The sequence below is a fragment of the Heterodontus francisci genome, chromosome 2 (assembly GCF_036365525.1).
Source record: "Heterodontus francisci isolate sHetFra1 chromosome 2, sHetFra1.hap1, whole genome shotgun sequence".
Lineage (NCBI taxonomy): Eukaryota > Metazoa > Chordata > Chondrichthyes > Heterodontiformes > Heterodontidae > Heterodontus > Heterodontus francisci.
The window spans coordinates 49,027,986-49,044,532 of NC_090372.1; the positions used below are offsets into that span (position 1 = coordinate 49,027,986).

General features: G+C 40.9%; 1 protein-coding gene across 1 annotated transcript in view; it reads left to right on the forward strand.

The window, feature by feature from the left end:
• The window catches only part of tmem170b (transmembrane protein 170B), a 91,667-nt gene extending 76,249 nt beyond the window's left edge, over positions 1 to 15,418 (forward strand). Inside the window, exon 3 of the mRNA XM_068058168.1 lies at positions 5,400 to 15,418. Within this exon, the coding sequence (XP_067914269.1) occupies positions 5,400 to 5,530 (131 nt within the window). The 3' untranslated portion in view covers positions 5,531 to 15,418. The remainder of the gene's footprint in view (positions 1 to 5,399) is intronic.
• The last annotated feature ends 1,129 nt before the right edge of the window (positions 15,419 to 16,547 follow it).

The following is a 16,547-nucleotide window of genomic DNA, read 5'->3' on the forward strand; positions in this document are numbered from 1 at the left end:
GAGGAAACCCTGCATCATGTTTTTTTTTCATTCGTTCATGGGATGTGGGCAATGCTGGCTAGGCCAGCATTTATTGCCCATCCCTAATTGCCCTTGAGAAGGTGATGTTGAGTTGCCTTCTTGAACTGCTGCAGTCCTTGGGGTGTAGGAAAGGAGTTCCAGGATTTTGACCCAGTGACAGCGAAGGAACGGTGATATAGTTCCAAGTCAGGATGGTGTGTGGCTTGGAGGGGAACTTGCAGGTGGTGGTGTTCCCATGCATCTGCTACCCTTGTCCTTCTGTGGTACTATCACCATGCCTCGATCAAAAGATCCATCTCTCTCACCCCGGCCCTTCCCCCGGTATGGCCCTCATCTGTGCTCCCTTAAGTCCAAGGGATGCAGATTTGCAAGGATATGGCTGACAACTGGTTTAGTCTTCCACAGCCAGATCTGGCTGGACCGCTTGAAACACTTAGCTGTCGTCTGCAAAAACTGCTCACTATTCCAAGATCATCCGGAATGTAGAGATAAGCGGCAGCTTCTTTTCTCTCCTGAAAACAGTCGTCTTAAACCACTGTCCCCTCCACCCTGACCTCCAACACTAAGTGCGAGGAGCTCATGGACTTCTTTGTCACTAGCATCTAGACCGTCTGATCAGCTGTCTCTGTTGCATCCCTCCCTTCCATTATCCCACTTGGCCAAACTTCCTATAATGCTCCCCACTGCCCTAACCCTGAACTCGCATTTTTTTTCTAGTTTCTCTCCTATATCTCCTCGTGCCCTGTCTGAGCTCATCTTATGCGTAAGACCCACCTCCTGTTCCCTTGATCCTATTCCCACTAAACTGCTGACCATCCAACAACTTCTTCTGGTCTCCATGTTAGCCAATACTGTTCTCTCTCTTCAGGTGTTGTCCCTCTCTCCTTTAAATCTCCTGTCATCACCCTCTCCTCAAAAGAAAACCTTTGACCCCACCATCCTTGCAAGCTAACGCCCCATCTCCAACCTTCTTTTCCCCTCAAGTCCTTGAATGTGTTGTCGCCTCCCAAATCTGTTCCCATCTTTCCGGGAATTCCATATTTAAATCCCTCAAAACAGATTTCCACCCCTGCCACAGTACCCAAACAGCTCTTATCAAAGTCACAAATGACATCCTATGTGACAGTGACGAAGGTAAGCTTTCCCTCCTCGTCTTTCTCGACCTGTCTGCAATCTTTGGCATGGTTGATCACACCATCCTCCTCCAACGCGCCTCAGCTGGGTGGGATTGCTCTCACCTGGTTCCATTCTTATCTAGCCAGAGAATGACTTGCAATGGCTTCTCTTCCTGCTCCCACACCATTACCTCTGGTGTCCCCCAAGGGCCTGTCCTTGGCCCCTTCCTATTTCTCATCGACATGCTGCCCCTTGGCGACATCATCCGAAAGCACAGCGTTAGTTTTCACATGTATACTGACGATACTCGGCTCTACCTCAACACCACTTCTCTCGACTCCTCCGCTGTTGCTAAATTATCAGACTGCTTATTCAACATCCAATACTGAATGAGCAGAAATTTCTTCCAATTAAATATTGGGAAGCCATTGTTTTTGGTCCCTGCTCCAAATTCTGCTCCCTAGCTCTAACTCCATTCCTCTCCCTGGCAACAGTTTAAGATTAAGCCAGTCTGTTTGCAACCTTGGTGTCACATCTGCCCCCAAGATGAGCTTCTGACCTCATATTTGTGCCATCACCTAAGACTGGCTATTTCTACCTCTGCAACTTCACCCCTGTCTCAGCTCATCTGCTGAAACCCTCATTCATGCTTTTGTTACCTCTAGATTTACTATTTCAATTCACTTCTGACTATTCTCCCACATTCTACTCTCTGTAAACTTGAGTTCATTTAAAACTCTACTGCCTGTATCTTCACTTGCACCAAGTCCCGTTCCCCTATCACCCCAGTGCTCATTGACATACCTTGGCTCCTGATCAAGCAACACTTGATTTTAAAATTCTCATCCTTGTTTTCAAATCCCTCCCTGGTCTTGCCCCTCCCTATCTCTCTAATCTCTTCCAGCCCCACAACCCTCCAAAATACCTGCGCTCCTCTAATTCTGCCCTCTTGTGCATCGGATTTTAATCGCTCCAACATTGGTGGCCGCATTTTCAATTGCCTAGGCCCCAAGCTTTGAAGTACCCTCCCTACACTTCTCTTCCTCTTCACCTCACTTTCCTTCTTTAAGATACTCCTTAAAACCTACCTCTTTGACTGAGCTTTTGGTCATCTGATCTAATACCTCCTTTTGTGGCTCAGTGTCATACTTCGTTTTATAATGCTCCTGTAAAAAATCTTGGGACATTTTATTACATTAAAGGCGCTGTATAAATATAAGCTGTTGCTGCTGCTAAATGGGCTGGGTTAAGAACAGATCTAACATTCAAAACTGGGTTCCCATGAGTGGCTGTGGGCCATCAGCAGCAGATATTTCACCACAATATGTAACCTCATGGCTCGGCATATTCCTCACACCGCCATTACCACCAAGCCAGTGGACCAACCCTGGTTCAATGAGGACTGTGAAACAGCATGCCAGGAGCAGCACCAGGTGTACCTATAAATGAGGTACTAACCTGGTGAAGCTACAGGACTAATACACTGAGCTAAGTGATCACACGATCAATGGATCAAATCAAAGCTCTACAGTCCTGCCATATCCAGTCATGAATGGTGGTGGTTAAACAACGAACAGAAAGGGGCAGCTCCATGAGCATCTCTGTCTTCAATGATGGTGGAACCCAGCACATCAGTGCAGAAGACAAGGCTGAAGTGTTTGCAGCTATCTCGAGCCAGAAGTGCCAAGTGGATGATCTATCTTGGCCTCTTTCTGAGGTCCCACCATTACAGAAGCCAGTTTTCAGCCAATTCGATTCACTTCACATGATATCAAGAAACAGCTGAGTGCATTCGATACAGCAAAGGCTATGAACCCTGACAACATCCCAGCTGTGATGCTGAAGACTTGTGCTCCAGAACTATCTGCTCCTCTAGCCAAGCTGTTTCAGTACAGCTACAATACTGACATCTACCGGACAATGTAGAAAATTACTCTGTGTCTTAACTTAAAAAAAAAGCAGGACAAATCCAGTTTTGCCAATTACTGCCCCATTAATCTACTCTCAGTCATCAGCAAAGTGATGGAAGGGGTTATTGACAGTGCTATCAATTGGCAGTTACTCACCAATGCTCAGTTTGGGTCTGCAGGACCACTCTGCTATAGACCTCATTACAGCCTATGTTCAAACATGGACAAAGGAGCTGAACTGCAGAGGTGATGTGAGAGTGATGGCCTTTGATGTCAAGGCAGCATTTAACCAAATGTAGTATCAAGGAGCTCTGGTAAAATTAGTCGATGGGAGTCTGGCAAAACCTTTTTCTGGCTGGAGTCATACTAGCACAAAGAAAAGATGGTTGTGATTGTTTCAGCCACAGGACATCGCTGCAGGAGTTACTCAGGGTAGTGTCCTACGCCTAACCATCTTAGGCTGTTTCATCGATGAGCTTCCCTCCATCCTAAGGTCAGAAGTGGGAATGTTCACTGATGATTGCACAGTGTTCAGTACCATTTGCAACTCCTCAGATAATGAAGCAAACTATGCCTGCATGCAGGCAAGATCTGGACAACATTCAGACTTGGGTAAGTAGCATTCACACCACACAAGTGCCAGGCAATGACAGTCTACAATAAGAGAAAGTCTAAACCACTTTGACTGATGGCATTACCTTCTTTGAATTCCCCCACTATCAACATACTTGTAACATTAACTTGGTTTCTCTCTCCACAGATGCTGCCTGCCCTGCTGAGTATTTCCAGCATTTTCTGTTTTTATAACCGTTCATTGCTATCTGTTACCTGTCACTCAGCCAACTTCATATGCATGCTCCCACTTTCCCTTTTATCCAATGGGCTTCAACTTTGCTGACAAGTCTATTTGACACTTTAGTCAAACGCCTTTTGGAAGTCCACGTACACCACATCAACCGTATTACCGTCATCAACACTCCCTGGTATCTTATCAAAAAACTCAATTAAGTTAGTATTGCTGAAAAAAAGAGACACTCTGTCAAAGCTTTTTGTCTTGCGCTCATCAGGACAGATGCAAGAATGCCAAATTTCAAAAGGAGCAACAATTTATACTGCATGAGAAAAGAGTGCTGAATGGATGGCAAGTCAACTCTTGTCAAGATGTTGCCATGCAGTGCATCAGGGAACTATTGTCCTTCACACTTTTGTTTACTACAAAAAAGACACAAAGCCTAGACATGCTCTTTTTGCCAGTGTGATGCCAGGTACGTAGGCCATGCTTCCCAACAACTGGTGGGTTGTATTAAACAGCACATCACTTCCGCTGTTTGTAATAGGTAAAGTATTAACCATACTCAACCAGCCCGTGCTTGCAAAACCCAGAACATAATGTCCAACGTTAGATGTGATTCTGTGATTGAACAACACTTGCTGAACAATCCCGAGTGTGTTAAGAATGGCACTAACGCCCACTTTAAGATTATCAGTCAGGCTCGCAATGTGGCTAACTTACATTTGCTAGAAGCTACTTATATTCATGTGCAGGGATCTGTCCTCAGCAGGCAAATGGAACATATCCACGCTTTGCACCCCTTTTGTTTTTGAAGTAAACAAAAGCGTGAGGGACAATAGTTCTCTGGTGCATTCTCCATGGCAATGCCTCGACTAATCAGTGTCGACTTCCCCATAAATAAGCACCCTTTTCTCATGCGATATGAATTGTTACTCCCTTTGAATTTGGCATTCTTGCATCTGTCCTGATCAGTGCAAGACAAAAAACTTCAACAGCATATCTCTCTTTTTCAGCAATACTTGAGGTCTGTGTGACCAAGCGACTATTCAATCAAATTAGTTAAACACAACTTGCCTTTAATCAATCTGTGCTGGTTTTCCTTAATTAATCCATATTTGTCCAAGTGACTGTTAATTTTGTCCTGGATTATCATTTTAAAACGTTTTCCTACCACTGAGGTTAAACTGACTGGCTTGTTGTTGCTGGGTTTATCCTTGCACCCTTTTTTTGAACAAGGGTGTAACAAGTGCAAATCTCCAGTCCGCTGGCACCACCCCTGTATCTAAGGAGGATTGGAAGATTATGACTAGTACTTCTGCCATTTCCACCCTTATTTCTCTCCGCATCCTTGGATGCATCCCATCCAGTCCTGATGACTTATCAACTTCTAATTGATCCTGTTGGTTGCAAATCTTGCTTGTATTTTGGCAGATGCATATATAATTTCTTTTGATGGAATATCTGTGCTGTTTAGGTAACAATGGTTTAACGTCCATCATTTTAATATCCATAATTTTATACTTCATGAAGTAATTGTTCTTTCTCTTTCCCTTCTGTAGGTGCAGCAGTAGCTGGTGTGTACAGGGTGGCAGGGAAGACCATGGCTCCACTTGAGGCATTGGTATTTGGTGCTGGACAGACAGTGCTCACAGTTGTCATCTCATTCTCGAGGATTCTAGCCACCCTATGAGGGCAGATTTCAACAAACTCAGCAAGTACTGTTGAAGCTCTTAATATGGGAGAAAAATGAAATCTTGATTAAAAACCTGATGAAAGACGCCAGAATTGAATGCCAACTTGCAAAGCCAGGAACTTGCATGAAAAATGCAAGGCTCTGTGATCTCCAGGCCAGTGGGGATGAAAAGCAGTCTGCTGTTTGGATCTCTGCACTACCGCACCATATGTGCTTTTTCCAGGAAGGAGGGCATGAAGGTGACTAATAAGTCGGCGAAGCCTCACAAGCAAAGCATTTTGTACAGTTACCAGTCATATTGACTGTTTGTGGTGACTGCACACAACCGCAAATGCATTCTAATACAAACTGCAGGGAGTGTCAGTATTACATGTGCCAAACTTGGAAGTTTTTAAATATTATTTTGAAAATGTGAACTGTGGTATCCAGGTAAAAAGTGGACTCTGGGGAGATGTTTACTACTGTACATAAGATCATTATGAGAATTGGACATGGTGTTTCCTGTTTCCCCTCTTTCCCACACACCTGAGGATAATGTGTTTGTATTTGTGCATTATTGTGATAGAAAAGCCCCACCAGGTGACTAGGTTTAAATACTAACATTAGTGACCAGCTGCTTTACTGTTCTAACCTTTGTAATGACCATCTTTGCTTTTGTTCATTACTGCTGCTTCTAAATGTATCTGAAGCTTCCTGCTACTCAACTGCACTATATTAATGTTCTTTTTGGAAAGAAACTACTTATACAAGTAAACAGATTACTAGACTGGGATTCTCACTATTGCTTATTGAGCATGTCACTTTAGCCAGTACAATCGTGCACAAACTAGCTTTTGGCAGGGTGCATGCCAGCAGCAAAAAATCCCCACAAGGACCATTAGTTTACAATTCATAATGATATCAAAATAAATGCTTGCATATTTCTGGAAGAAATGTTCAAATTTCACAATCAAACATTTCTACACCTACCTCCAACCCCACCCCTTTGCCTCATGGAGTTTTACTTTCTATGGTTCAAACGACTGTACTATAGTTTACAGGATCGACCTCCTAGGCAGATCAGAGTTACTGTACAACAGCTTACAGGACTGATCTCCTAGACATTCTACATGCTCCTCAAATGTATCTGAACTGTTGCAGGTGGATCTGCTGGCTCTTGACCATTAGGTGGAAGTGGGAAACGTTGGCATTGTGCATCTCATCTTGGTGTACCGAAGCATGTGTGTTGTGCACTTCCATCTAGTTTTATCAGGTACATGGCTATAGTAAAATGCTCAGCTGGAACTGCCCTGATATTTTGGTTATAAAGGTGGTTTCAGAGCATATAGAATGCTGTTGGGTTTGAGGGTGCAAGAGATGGACATTACTGAGTATTAGATGCATGAAACACTTGCACATTTTGATTTATTTGCAACATTGAAACTGGGACTGTAACCAAAGATTTGTAAACCCGTACGTCCATTTACAATTTTTGATCAATGGGATATTGCTCATTGATGTACTGCTAATTCTTCGCTTTTTTTGTTTAGTTGAAGTTAATTCCTTTTTGTAAATCATTTTTAAACTTTGGTTACAGCTCAAGTTCTAGATTGCTAGAGGTTGTGGTTCTCGAAACATTAAGATCCAAGTGGTTGGGTCCAGACTGCTTTTAATTTCATTGTACTAATGTATTTGCTGACGTCATGACTTCAGGCTTGGTTCATTTTAGTATTAAGAACAGTGTTCATGGGTGTCCGTAATATACACCATACAAATTTCAAACTGCCTCCAAAGTGAATCGCTGCTGATTGCAATTTGAAGAAATGTGCTCAGTGGAAGCTTTCAGATTTAAAATTTATCTCTGACATTTGATGGTAACCTGTCTTGTTTCTTAATCATGTTTTGCATTTATGGATACAGCTGACCACGCCCAGGTGTATTTGATGCACAAACTATTCTAGTGTAATACTGGTTTATCAGAGAAAGCAATGATTTACTTTTGGTAGTCACCTTCCTTCTACAGGTCATCCTCCACACATCATTCTGAGGAAAACAATCACATAATGAATAGTCTGCTTTTTATTTAAGAGCTACACTATTAAAAACATCCTTACGTAACACCAGAAACATTGTTTTTGTGTATAAATGGGAGGAACGTACAGTGTTTAGTTATCTAGTCTACTACATTTCGTAGCTATGTTCTCCTTTGGATCCAGCAATAAGTAAGTAAGCCTTCTCTTCCATTGAATCTAGAAATGCCAATTTTGTCTTCAAAGTGTCAACAAAATGTCAGTAGAGGCCTGGGAAGGCAAAGGAACATCTGACTGTACCTTTTGAATCTTCTCTTAAAGCGTATTTCCTTGAAAACCTGGTTTAGTAATCAGTATGAGTTTGGAAATGCATTTCCAGGAGAGAGGACTGGAATTTTAAAAATGTAGCCTGATTGCGAATGCAGCATAAATCCATTCATGATGGTGATGCCCAGAATTTTGTTCTGTACATCATGCTTCAGATAATTTCACCTCATTGTACATGTTCTATTCTCACTATTACCATGAGAAATGAACATCTGCAGCTTGTTACAGGGTGCAGATATTGTCAAGAATCTGAACCCCTGAATCATAGAATTATAGAATGTTTACAGTACAGAAGGAAGCCATTTGGCCTCTCCTGTGCATGCTGACTTTCTGGAAGAGCAACTCACCTAGTCCCACAACCCTGCCTTTTTCCCATAGTACATGCAAATTCTTTTGCTTCAGATAATTATCCAATTCTCTTTTGAAGGCATGATTGAATTTGCCTTCACCATTCTCTCAGGCAGTGCATCAAAGATGCTAACCATGCACTGCTTAAAAATTTTTTTTTACTCACGTCATCATTGCTTCTTTTGCCAATCAGCTTAAATCTGTGTCCTCTGTTTCTCAACCCGTCCACCAATGGGAGCAATTTCTCCCATCTTTTCTATCCAGATCCCTCATGATTTTGAAAACCTCTATCAAATCTCCTCTTCTCTCTTCTCCAAGGAGAACAGCCCCAGCTTCTCCAATCTGTAACAGAAATTCCTCATCCCTGGAGCCATTCTTGTGAATCTTTTCTGTGCCCTCTCTAACGACATCACATCCTTCCTGAAGTGTGGTGCCCAGAACCGGACACAATACTCCAGTTAAGGCCGAATCATGGTTTTATACAGATTTATCATAACCTACTTGCTTTTGTACTCTGGCCCCCTATTTATAAAGCTCCGAATCCCATATACTTTATTAACTACTTTCTCAACCTGTCCTGCCACCTTCAATGATTTGTGCACGTATACTCCCAGGTCCCTCTGCTCCTGCACCCCCTTAGAATTGCACATTTTATTTTATATTGCCTGTCCTCATTCTTCCTACAAAAATTAATCACTTTACATTTCTCTACATTAAATTTCATCTGCCACTTGTCCACCCATTCCACCAGCCTAAGTCCTCCTTGAAGTTTATCACTATCCTCATCAGTTCGCAATACTTCTAGGTTTTGTGTCATCCATGGGTTCTCCTAATCTCTTGCCACAGCTCTTGAATCTTTTGGATAAAATTAGAGAGCCCTTTAGATCCTCTTCAAATTGTACCTGGTCCCAATCCACTACTATCTACTAGTTTCATTCTGGATATTGATTGGTGATATGAATCTACCTGCTTGACACATCCAGACTTTAAAATAGTTATAGTATAGGTATGAATGACTAAACTTTTTCTACTGCAAACATGAACTAAAACTATATATTGGTAAGAATTCTTTGTTAACATTGGTTTTGCTCTAGGGCTTCATTCCTTCTTGGAACAATTTAAATAGTGAACACAACAACAAAAAAGTTAATGGAGTGATAAATGCTGTACACTGAGACTACTGGATTATTTAGCATTGCTGTACATTCCATTTGACCCTCACATGCCATTTTCCTACTTATGCTGTGAATATCTTAATCATGTCTGCTAGTATTTCAGAGTAGAGTTCTACAAGTAAATCTCAATGCCTCAGTCTCTCCTTTAACACCTTCACTGTAAACATTCTTGTGAATATTTTATCTCATTGATCCAAAAAATGATCTCTCAGAACATAGTCTAACCTATATTTTTATACTTCATGAAAGATCAATATTTATCACAATAGTCCTAATTAAATGCCTGGATGTTTGATATACATTTTCCAGCACTGTGTTCTTTACTTGCTAGATAGCAGGGTACAATGCTACTTCAGTAAGCTTATTGGTTCTTTATTTTTGATCTGCAATAAATCAGCTATCTGGGGATGGCCATGCTGCAGTTTTAAATTTTATTTAAAACCTGTATTTTTTTGGGTTTTAAAATATCATGTCTTTGTTCCCAACATTAAGTAGGAGCCTATTGAATACTCTTGAGGTGTGAATTGGTGGGAAAAGGCTGAGTTGAAACCAGCTCAAAGCTGTCTTGAATCTCCAAAAGTAGAAAAAGTTATAGAAGGGAAAGGTGTATAAAGCATAGTGTATTGTACACTAAAATGTGAATTAACATACACAGTAGAAGTTGTAGAATAGCATTAATGTAATTTACTGTTCTCCAAACATTAGCCACCATTCATCTCCTCATGTAGACTGGACAGTTTAGATAACTGATGGTGACCAGGAATCCATAGCTGTAGTTTCCTCAGGCTTTTCTTACATTGGCAGCTCTAGAGCTACCATGGTGGCTCAGTCAGTAAAAGCACTGTACAATGTAGATCTGAGCCAAACAGATCAAGAAGAGTTCAGGTTCAACTTTACCTGAATTTCTGGTAGTGGAGAATTTCACTAATTATTAGTTGGTACACAGAAGGCAGAAAAACTTGTTTCATGTAAAATGCTCTATTATTATTGTTTGGTGTAAAAGATGGGAGTTAAACAGAACAGGTCAGTGCTATGTAAAACTGCCCTTTCACCTACTGAAGAGGAGCTCCATCTCTGTTTAAATGTCTTTGGATCTTACTGATGAATTTTTCTAACAATTCCTTCATAATCATCATTAGTCTGAACATTCCCATCCTTTGAGATGCTACAGTATTAGGAATAAGATCCACTAGATCTTTAGAAGTTTATTGGAAATGATCTGGATACAGGACTGCATTTGACCTGTGCCATACTTGACCTTAAAAAGAATAAAGGCCTAGATATTCTGATTGTTACACTGACATTATGTCATTCATTTTAAATGGTTTATACAGTCTGCATTATATTTGCAAAATCTAGTCTCAAATGTTTTGTTTTTTAAAAACTGCAAATACAGAAAGTCAAAAACAGAAAATAGTGGAAAATTTATGGTAGCTTTACCTGATTCTGCAAAGAAAAAAAGGCAGCTTAACATTTCAGGTGCAAGACCCTACATCAGAAATTAACACTGGAAGAGAAGATGGCTCCTTAGTATGGCTGAAAGGTATGTTTGGTTCTGATAAAGAGATTTCATCTGAAATGTTAATTGGTCCTTTCCAAAAACTGACAGACCTGCTGTGCATTTCCAGCATTTTCTGCTTTTTTTGGTGTTAAATTATACACCTGTTTCTGTACTATTAGTTAAAGATTTTATTGGTTATAAATACCATTTTCACTTATTTTGGCTACCTCATTGTCCTTTTTAGCTGTCTGAAAAAATATTGAAACAAATTGTAACAGATATATGGATTGGGCAGGTGCTGAACCCTTAAATTTTTAAATAAATATTTAAACAAAAATTGACTCACTTCCATAGACTGTTAATGCTCTGCATTTCCCTCTTCCTGAAAAAATATTTTATTTTACTCATTTTTTAAACCTTTTTTGATATTGTAAATATTAGGCATCACTCTTGTGTTAACTGGGAATACTCCCAGGAAGTCTATGTGGTTTCCCTTTAGCCAACACTTGAGTTTACAATTTTTAATGTATTTAGAACAGTTTAACTTGCATGAACTAAAAGCTCAATGAATGCCAGGCCTTTCTCTAGGGGATTATATGTATGTGTGATTCCATGTAATTGCACATTATTCTTCATTAAATTACAGGAAATTTTTCTCCTGCCAAACTTTTGAAAAAAAAATCAAATTGCTGAAGAATTCCCAAGAAACTAAAACTGTAAACACTCCGCTCCTGTGATTCCTATAGTTTGATGGGCTTGTTAAATGCATAGAAAAATTGCCTGCAATAGAAAGTAATGGCAATATAATGGTTTTAAGAAATGTACAAAAATAAAAAGCAGGAACTAGCCTTAACTTATGATTTCTATTGAAACTGAGGGCAACATTTTTTAATCAATTTTTTTAAAAATCTAAAAACGTCTCTATTCTGATCCAATTTTTAAAAAAAGAAATTGCAGCTTTATTTACCCCATTCACGGCTAATAAATATTTCCTGAGGTTTGGTGCCCATAACTGAATAGAGTACTCCAGGATGGGGTCTGATCAAGGTTCTGGTTAACTGAAGCATCAATTCCTCAGTTTTGAATTCCAGCCCCCTTGGCATAAAGGACAGCATTTCATTAGATTTTTTTTTAAATTATTCGCTCTTGGAATGTGAGCATTGCTGGCAAGGCCAGCATTTATTGCCCATCTCCAATTGCCTTTGAGAAGGTGGTGTTGTAGATACACCCATAGTGCTGCTGAGGAGAGAGATCAGGGATTTTGGCCCAGCTACAGTGAAGCAATGGCGATATATTTCCAAGTCAGGATGGTGAGTGACTTGGAGGGGAACTTACAGAAGGTTGTGTTCTCATTTGTCTGCTGCCCTTATTCTTCTAGATGGTAAAGGCGCTGGTTTGGATGGTGCAATCGAAGGAGCCATAGCGGGTTGCTGCAGTGCATCTTGTAGCTGGCACTATTGCCACAGTTCACAAGTGGTGGAGGGGGGTGTGAACGTTTAAGGTTGTGGCTGGGGTGCGGATCAAACAGACTGCTTTGTCTTGGATGGTGTTGAGCTTCTTGAGTGTTGTTGGAGCTGCACTCATCCAGGCAACTTGAGAGTGTTCCATCACACTCCTGACTTGTGCCTTGTAGACAGTGGACAGGCTTTGGGGAAATCAGGTGGTGAGTTACTCACTGCAGAATTCCCAACCTCTGACCTGTATTTAAGTGGCTGTTCCAGTTAAGTTTCTGATCAATGGCAACTCCTTGGATGTTGATGGAAGATTCAGCAATAGTAATGCTGTTGAATGTCAAGGGGAGATGGCTAGAGTCTCACTTGTTGGAAATGGTCATTACCTGGCAGTTGTGTGGTGCGAATATTACTTGCCACTTACCAGGCCAAGCCTGAATCTTGTCCAGGTCTTGCTGCAGGCAGGCACAGATTGCTTCAGTATCTGTGGAATTGCGAATGATACTGAATACTGTGCAGTTATCAGTGAACGTCCCCAGTTCTGACCTTTAATGTTGGAGGGAAGGTCATTGTTGAAGCAGCTAAAGATGTTTGGGCCTAGGACACTACCCTGAGGAACTCCTGAAGTTATGTCCTGGGGCTGAGATGATTGGCCTCCTACAATCTTTTGATTACTTTTTGTACCTGTGTACTAGCTTTTAATGTTATGTGTACGTTGACATCTAACTCCCTTTGCTCCCCCACAATTCCTAATCTTTTACCATTAAGAGAATATTCCAATTTGTTTTCTCTGATCCAATGTGAATGAACTTACACTTACCCACACTGAACTCCATCTGTCAATAGTTTTGCTTTCACTTAGTCTATGTACCTTTGTAACTTTCTGAAACCACTTAAACTGTACCTCCTAACGTTCTGTCATCTACAAACTTGGATGTACACCTCTCTGATCATCCAAGTCATTAATATATATATGATGAAAAGCTATTGCCTCAGGTGCTTCTCTTACTGTTTGTGCAGTAATTGGGTACCAGTATGCCCATTGGGAAAGCCCATTCCAGCTGTTCAGTCCTTCTGAACACATGGTGGGGAGGGCGATGGGAACATGGATGTGAACATTTTTGTTTTTGGCTACATATCAGTTATGTATACAGTGCCAGCCTCAGTTTAAAAAAAAAAAGTGTGAAGAAAATTGCTATCAAACTCCAGAAATCTGTTGTGCTAATATTGGGTGACTTTCACGCATTGCAATCTTTCAGCATAAAACTGAGCAGGGATGGGCAAACAGGATTTTGGGAGGAAGGTGGGGAGAGATGATGCAGCTCCACTCTTCTGCTCTAGTTATGACGAATTCCAGGAAATTTTGTGTTTTTCTTTTAAAAGGAGTTTCCCTGTTTCTCAGTGCCATGATATTCAAGATGATCCCAGGCTTGATGCCTGCTTCGCACTGTTGCCACATCTTGGGAAGTGGGGACAGTACAGGTGGCTGCACCGGGGGCACAAATACTTATGCATTTCTTCCTTTCAGATACTCCTGGCCTGTTCAGCAATAGAAGTGGACTATAACCAAACAGACAAAATGTTTGTCTGAAGTAGTGCAATTTGCAACAATTTTTTCCTTGCATTCCCCAAGCTGGATGGTTAATGATGAAGCTATACTTGGCCTTGCCCTGGGAAACGCCAGCCAGTGTTCCTGGTTCTGGTAACTAAACCACTCAAAGGGAGGATGGCCAATTGATTGAATTACTAGAGGGGCGAAAGTGCAGCCATTAGTCCAGCTTGAGTCACTCTATAGGTGAAGGGAAAGATTCCTGTCTTGCACTACTGTTCTAGCTCTGTTTTGCTGCAGCCTGAATACATTTCCCTAACTGTAAAACACTTTGAACAGAATGGAGCTGCTTCATCTAATCCTGTTTAAGCATACTTTAAAGCAATATGGGTAACATAGCAGTGCAGTTACCTTTTATTACTGTAGCATTCTTGAAACTCATGGTCTAACTACTTCAAATTGGTGCCTCCCATCTGAAAGTTTTCAACTGCTAGTTAACATGTCAGGATCTGAGTTTTGCCCAACCAAACTATAATGTTAAAAATCAACAAGTGGTTTTTAGTGTATATTACAGATTTTAAAAAGGTCTTTTAAGCAAAAGTGTATCTTTGCAGGGAGCACATGATGTCTAGTATCTAGGGAATTAAATAAAGTAGCCATGACATTTGGAACTAGTTGGGGCTTCACCTTACCAGCTTCAAAAGCTGACAGGTATTACTAATTGAACGATTTGAGACCAGATTCCATGTAGAAAACAAAATGTTGGAGTTTATTGGACGTTTTGTAATCAGTTGCAAATATTTATACATAACTTTTATTCTATAATGTTTACCTGTAAATTTCAGTGAAATGGAAGATCTCCCAAAGTATTGTGTTTTCCAGTATCTGAACTGAACAGAAAGATTTGGTGACTTGTTACTGTTGGAAGATGTATTAGTCTCCATAAAATTAATTGAATGTTAAGTTTCAATCCATGTGTAAATAATATTGTACGTAACACACTTTTTGCAACACTGCAGTCTAAACTGCTGCAGTGGAGAAAATTCCATCACCCAACATGACTACTCAATGAACAGAAGCATCCTCTTTTTGTATTTGAACAAAAATCATCCTTGTTTCGCTGTTAACCTCTTCAAAACGAACTCTTGTAACAACTTCTGAACATCTCTAACCTGACGACAAGCTTGCTGTTTCTTGTTTGTTAAAGTAAATTAAATTGCAAAATGGAATAGTGTACATATATTTTGCCAATGGAAGAATTTTGGCTTCAAACACATGACTGTATGTGTAGCACATTCACTTATTGGTTTGGACCCACCACTGCCCCCGCGCCCCGCAACCCCCCCCCCCCCCCCCCCCCCCCCCCGCCCACCCCAGTGATTTCAGGTGCACTGGATGTATGATAATTACCTAAAGCTGTAAATAATGTATATTATAGTTTTTAATTTCTTTTATAAGCAACCATTTTTATTTCCCTGTTTCCGTACAGCCCTGTATTGTACAGACGACTTGGAGAATAAAGTTTCGCAGTGAACTATTTTGGCTTGGCCTGCTTCCATTTTCAGCTGTAATATGAAGTTAATCAAAATAGATGGAAGTTAGTCATCATGGGTACTGTTTATTCCTATGTAAATTGTTGAAGTTTATCATTTAAGGATTAGTAAACTTAATTCAGGACACCAATGTGCTATGCAATAGAGAACAGTAGGAAATAGAAACAGAAAATGCTGGAAACACTCTACAGCAATGTTCCTGCAAAGCTGTGCAGGTGCACAGCCACACACCAGCCTGAAAGGTACCATGCAGCCCTTGTTCTGTGATTAATATTGTGTGTGCATGGCCAAGCACAAAGATTTAAAGGTTTAGGACACCAAAATAAAAAGCTGCATGCAACTAAATTTTAAAGGGAATAATGATCAGGTCTGGCAGCAGCTGTGGAGAGAGAAGTGGAGTTAACGTTTCAGGCCAGTGCCCTTTCATCAGAACTGGCAAATGTTAGAAATGTAGTAGGTTTTAAGCAAGTAAAGTGGGGGTGGGGGAAAAGAGAACAAAAGGAAAGGTGTGTGATAGGACAGAGGGCCGGGGAGATTAACTGACAAGGAGGTCTTGCGGCAAAGGCAAAGAGACTGTGCTAATGGTGTGATGAAAGACAAAGCATTAGTGCAGAGGGAGTGTTAATGACAGAATAATGAGAAGCCCTAGCCAAAAGCACAAACATGAAAAAACCAGTAGGCAGGCACATGGTTTTTTAAAAAAAAGGAGCAAAACAAAATAAAAATAAAAAAGGGCCAGTCATGCTCTGAAATTATTGAACTCAATGTTCAGTCTGGTGACTGCAGCATGCCTAATCGGAAATTGAGGTGCTGTTCCTCAGGCTTGCGTTGATGTTCACTGGAACACTGCAGCAGGCCAAAGACAGAGATGTGGGCATAACAGCAGGGGTGTGTATTGAAATGGCAAGCGACCAAAAGCTCGGGGTCATGTTTTCAGACTGAGCGGAGGTGTTCCACAGAGCGATCACCTGATGTGCGTTTGGACTCCGCAATATGGAGGAGACTGCAATGTGAGCAGCAAATGCAGTATATTAAATTGAAGGAAGTACAAGTAAATCACTGATTCACCTGGAAGGAGTGTTTGGAGCCTGGGATAGCAAG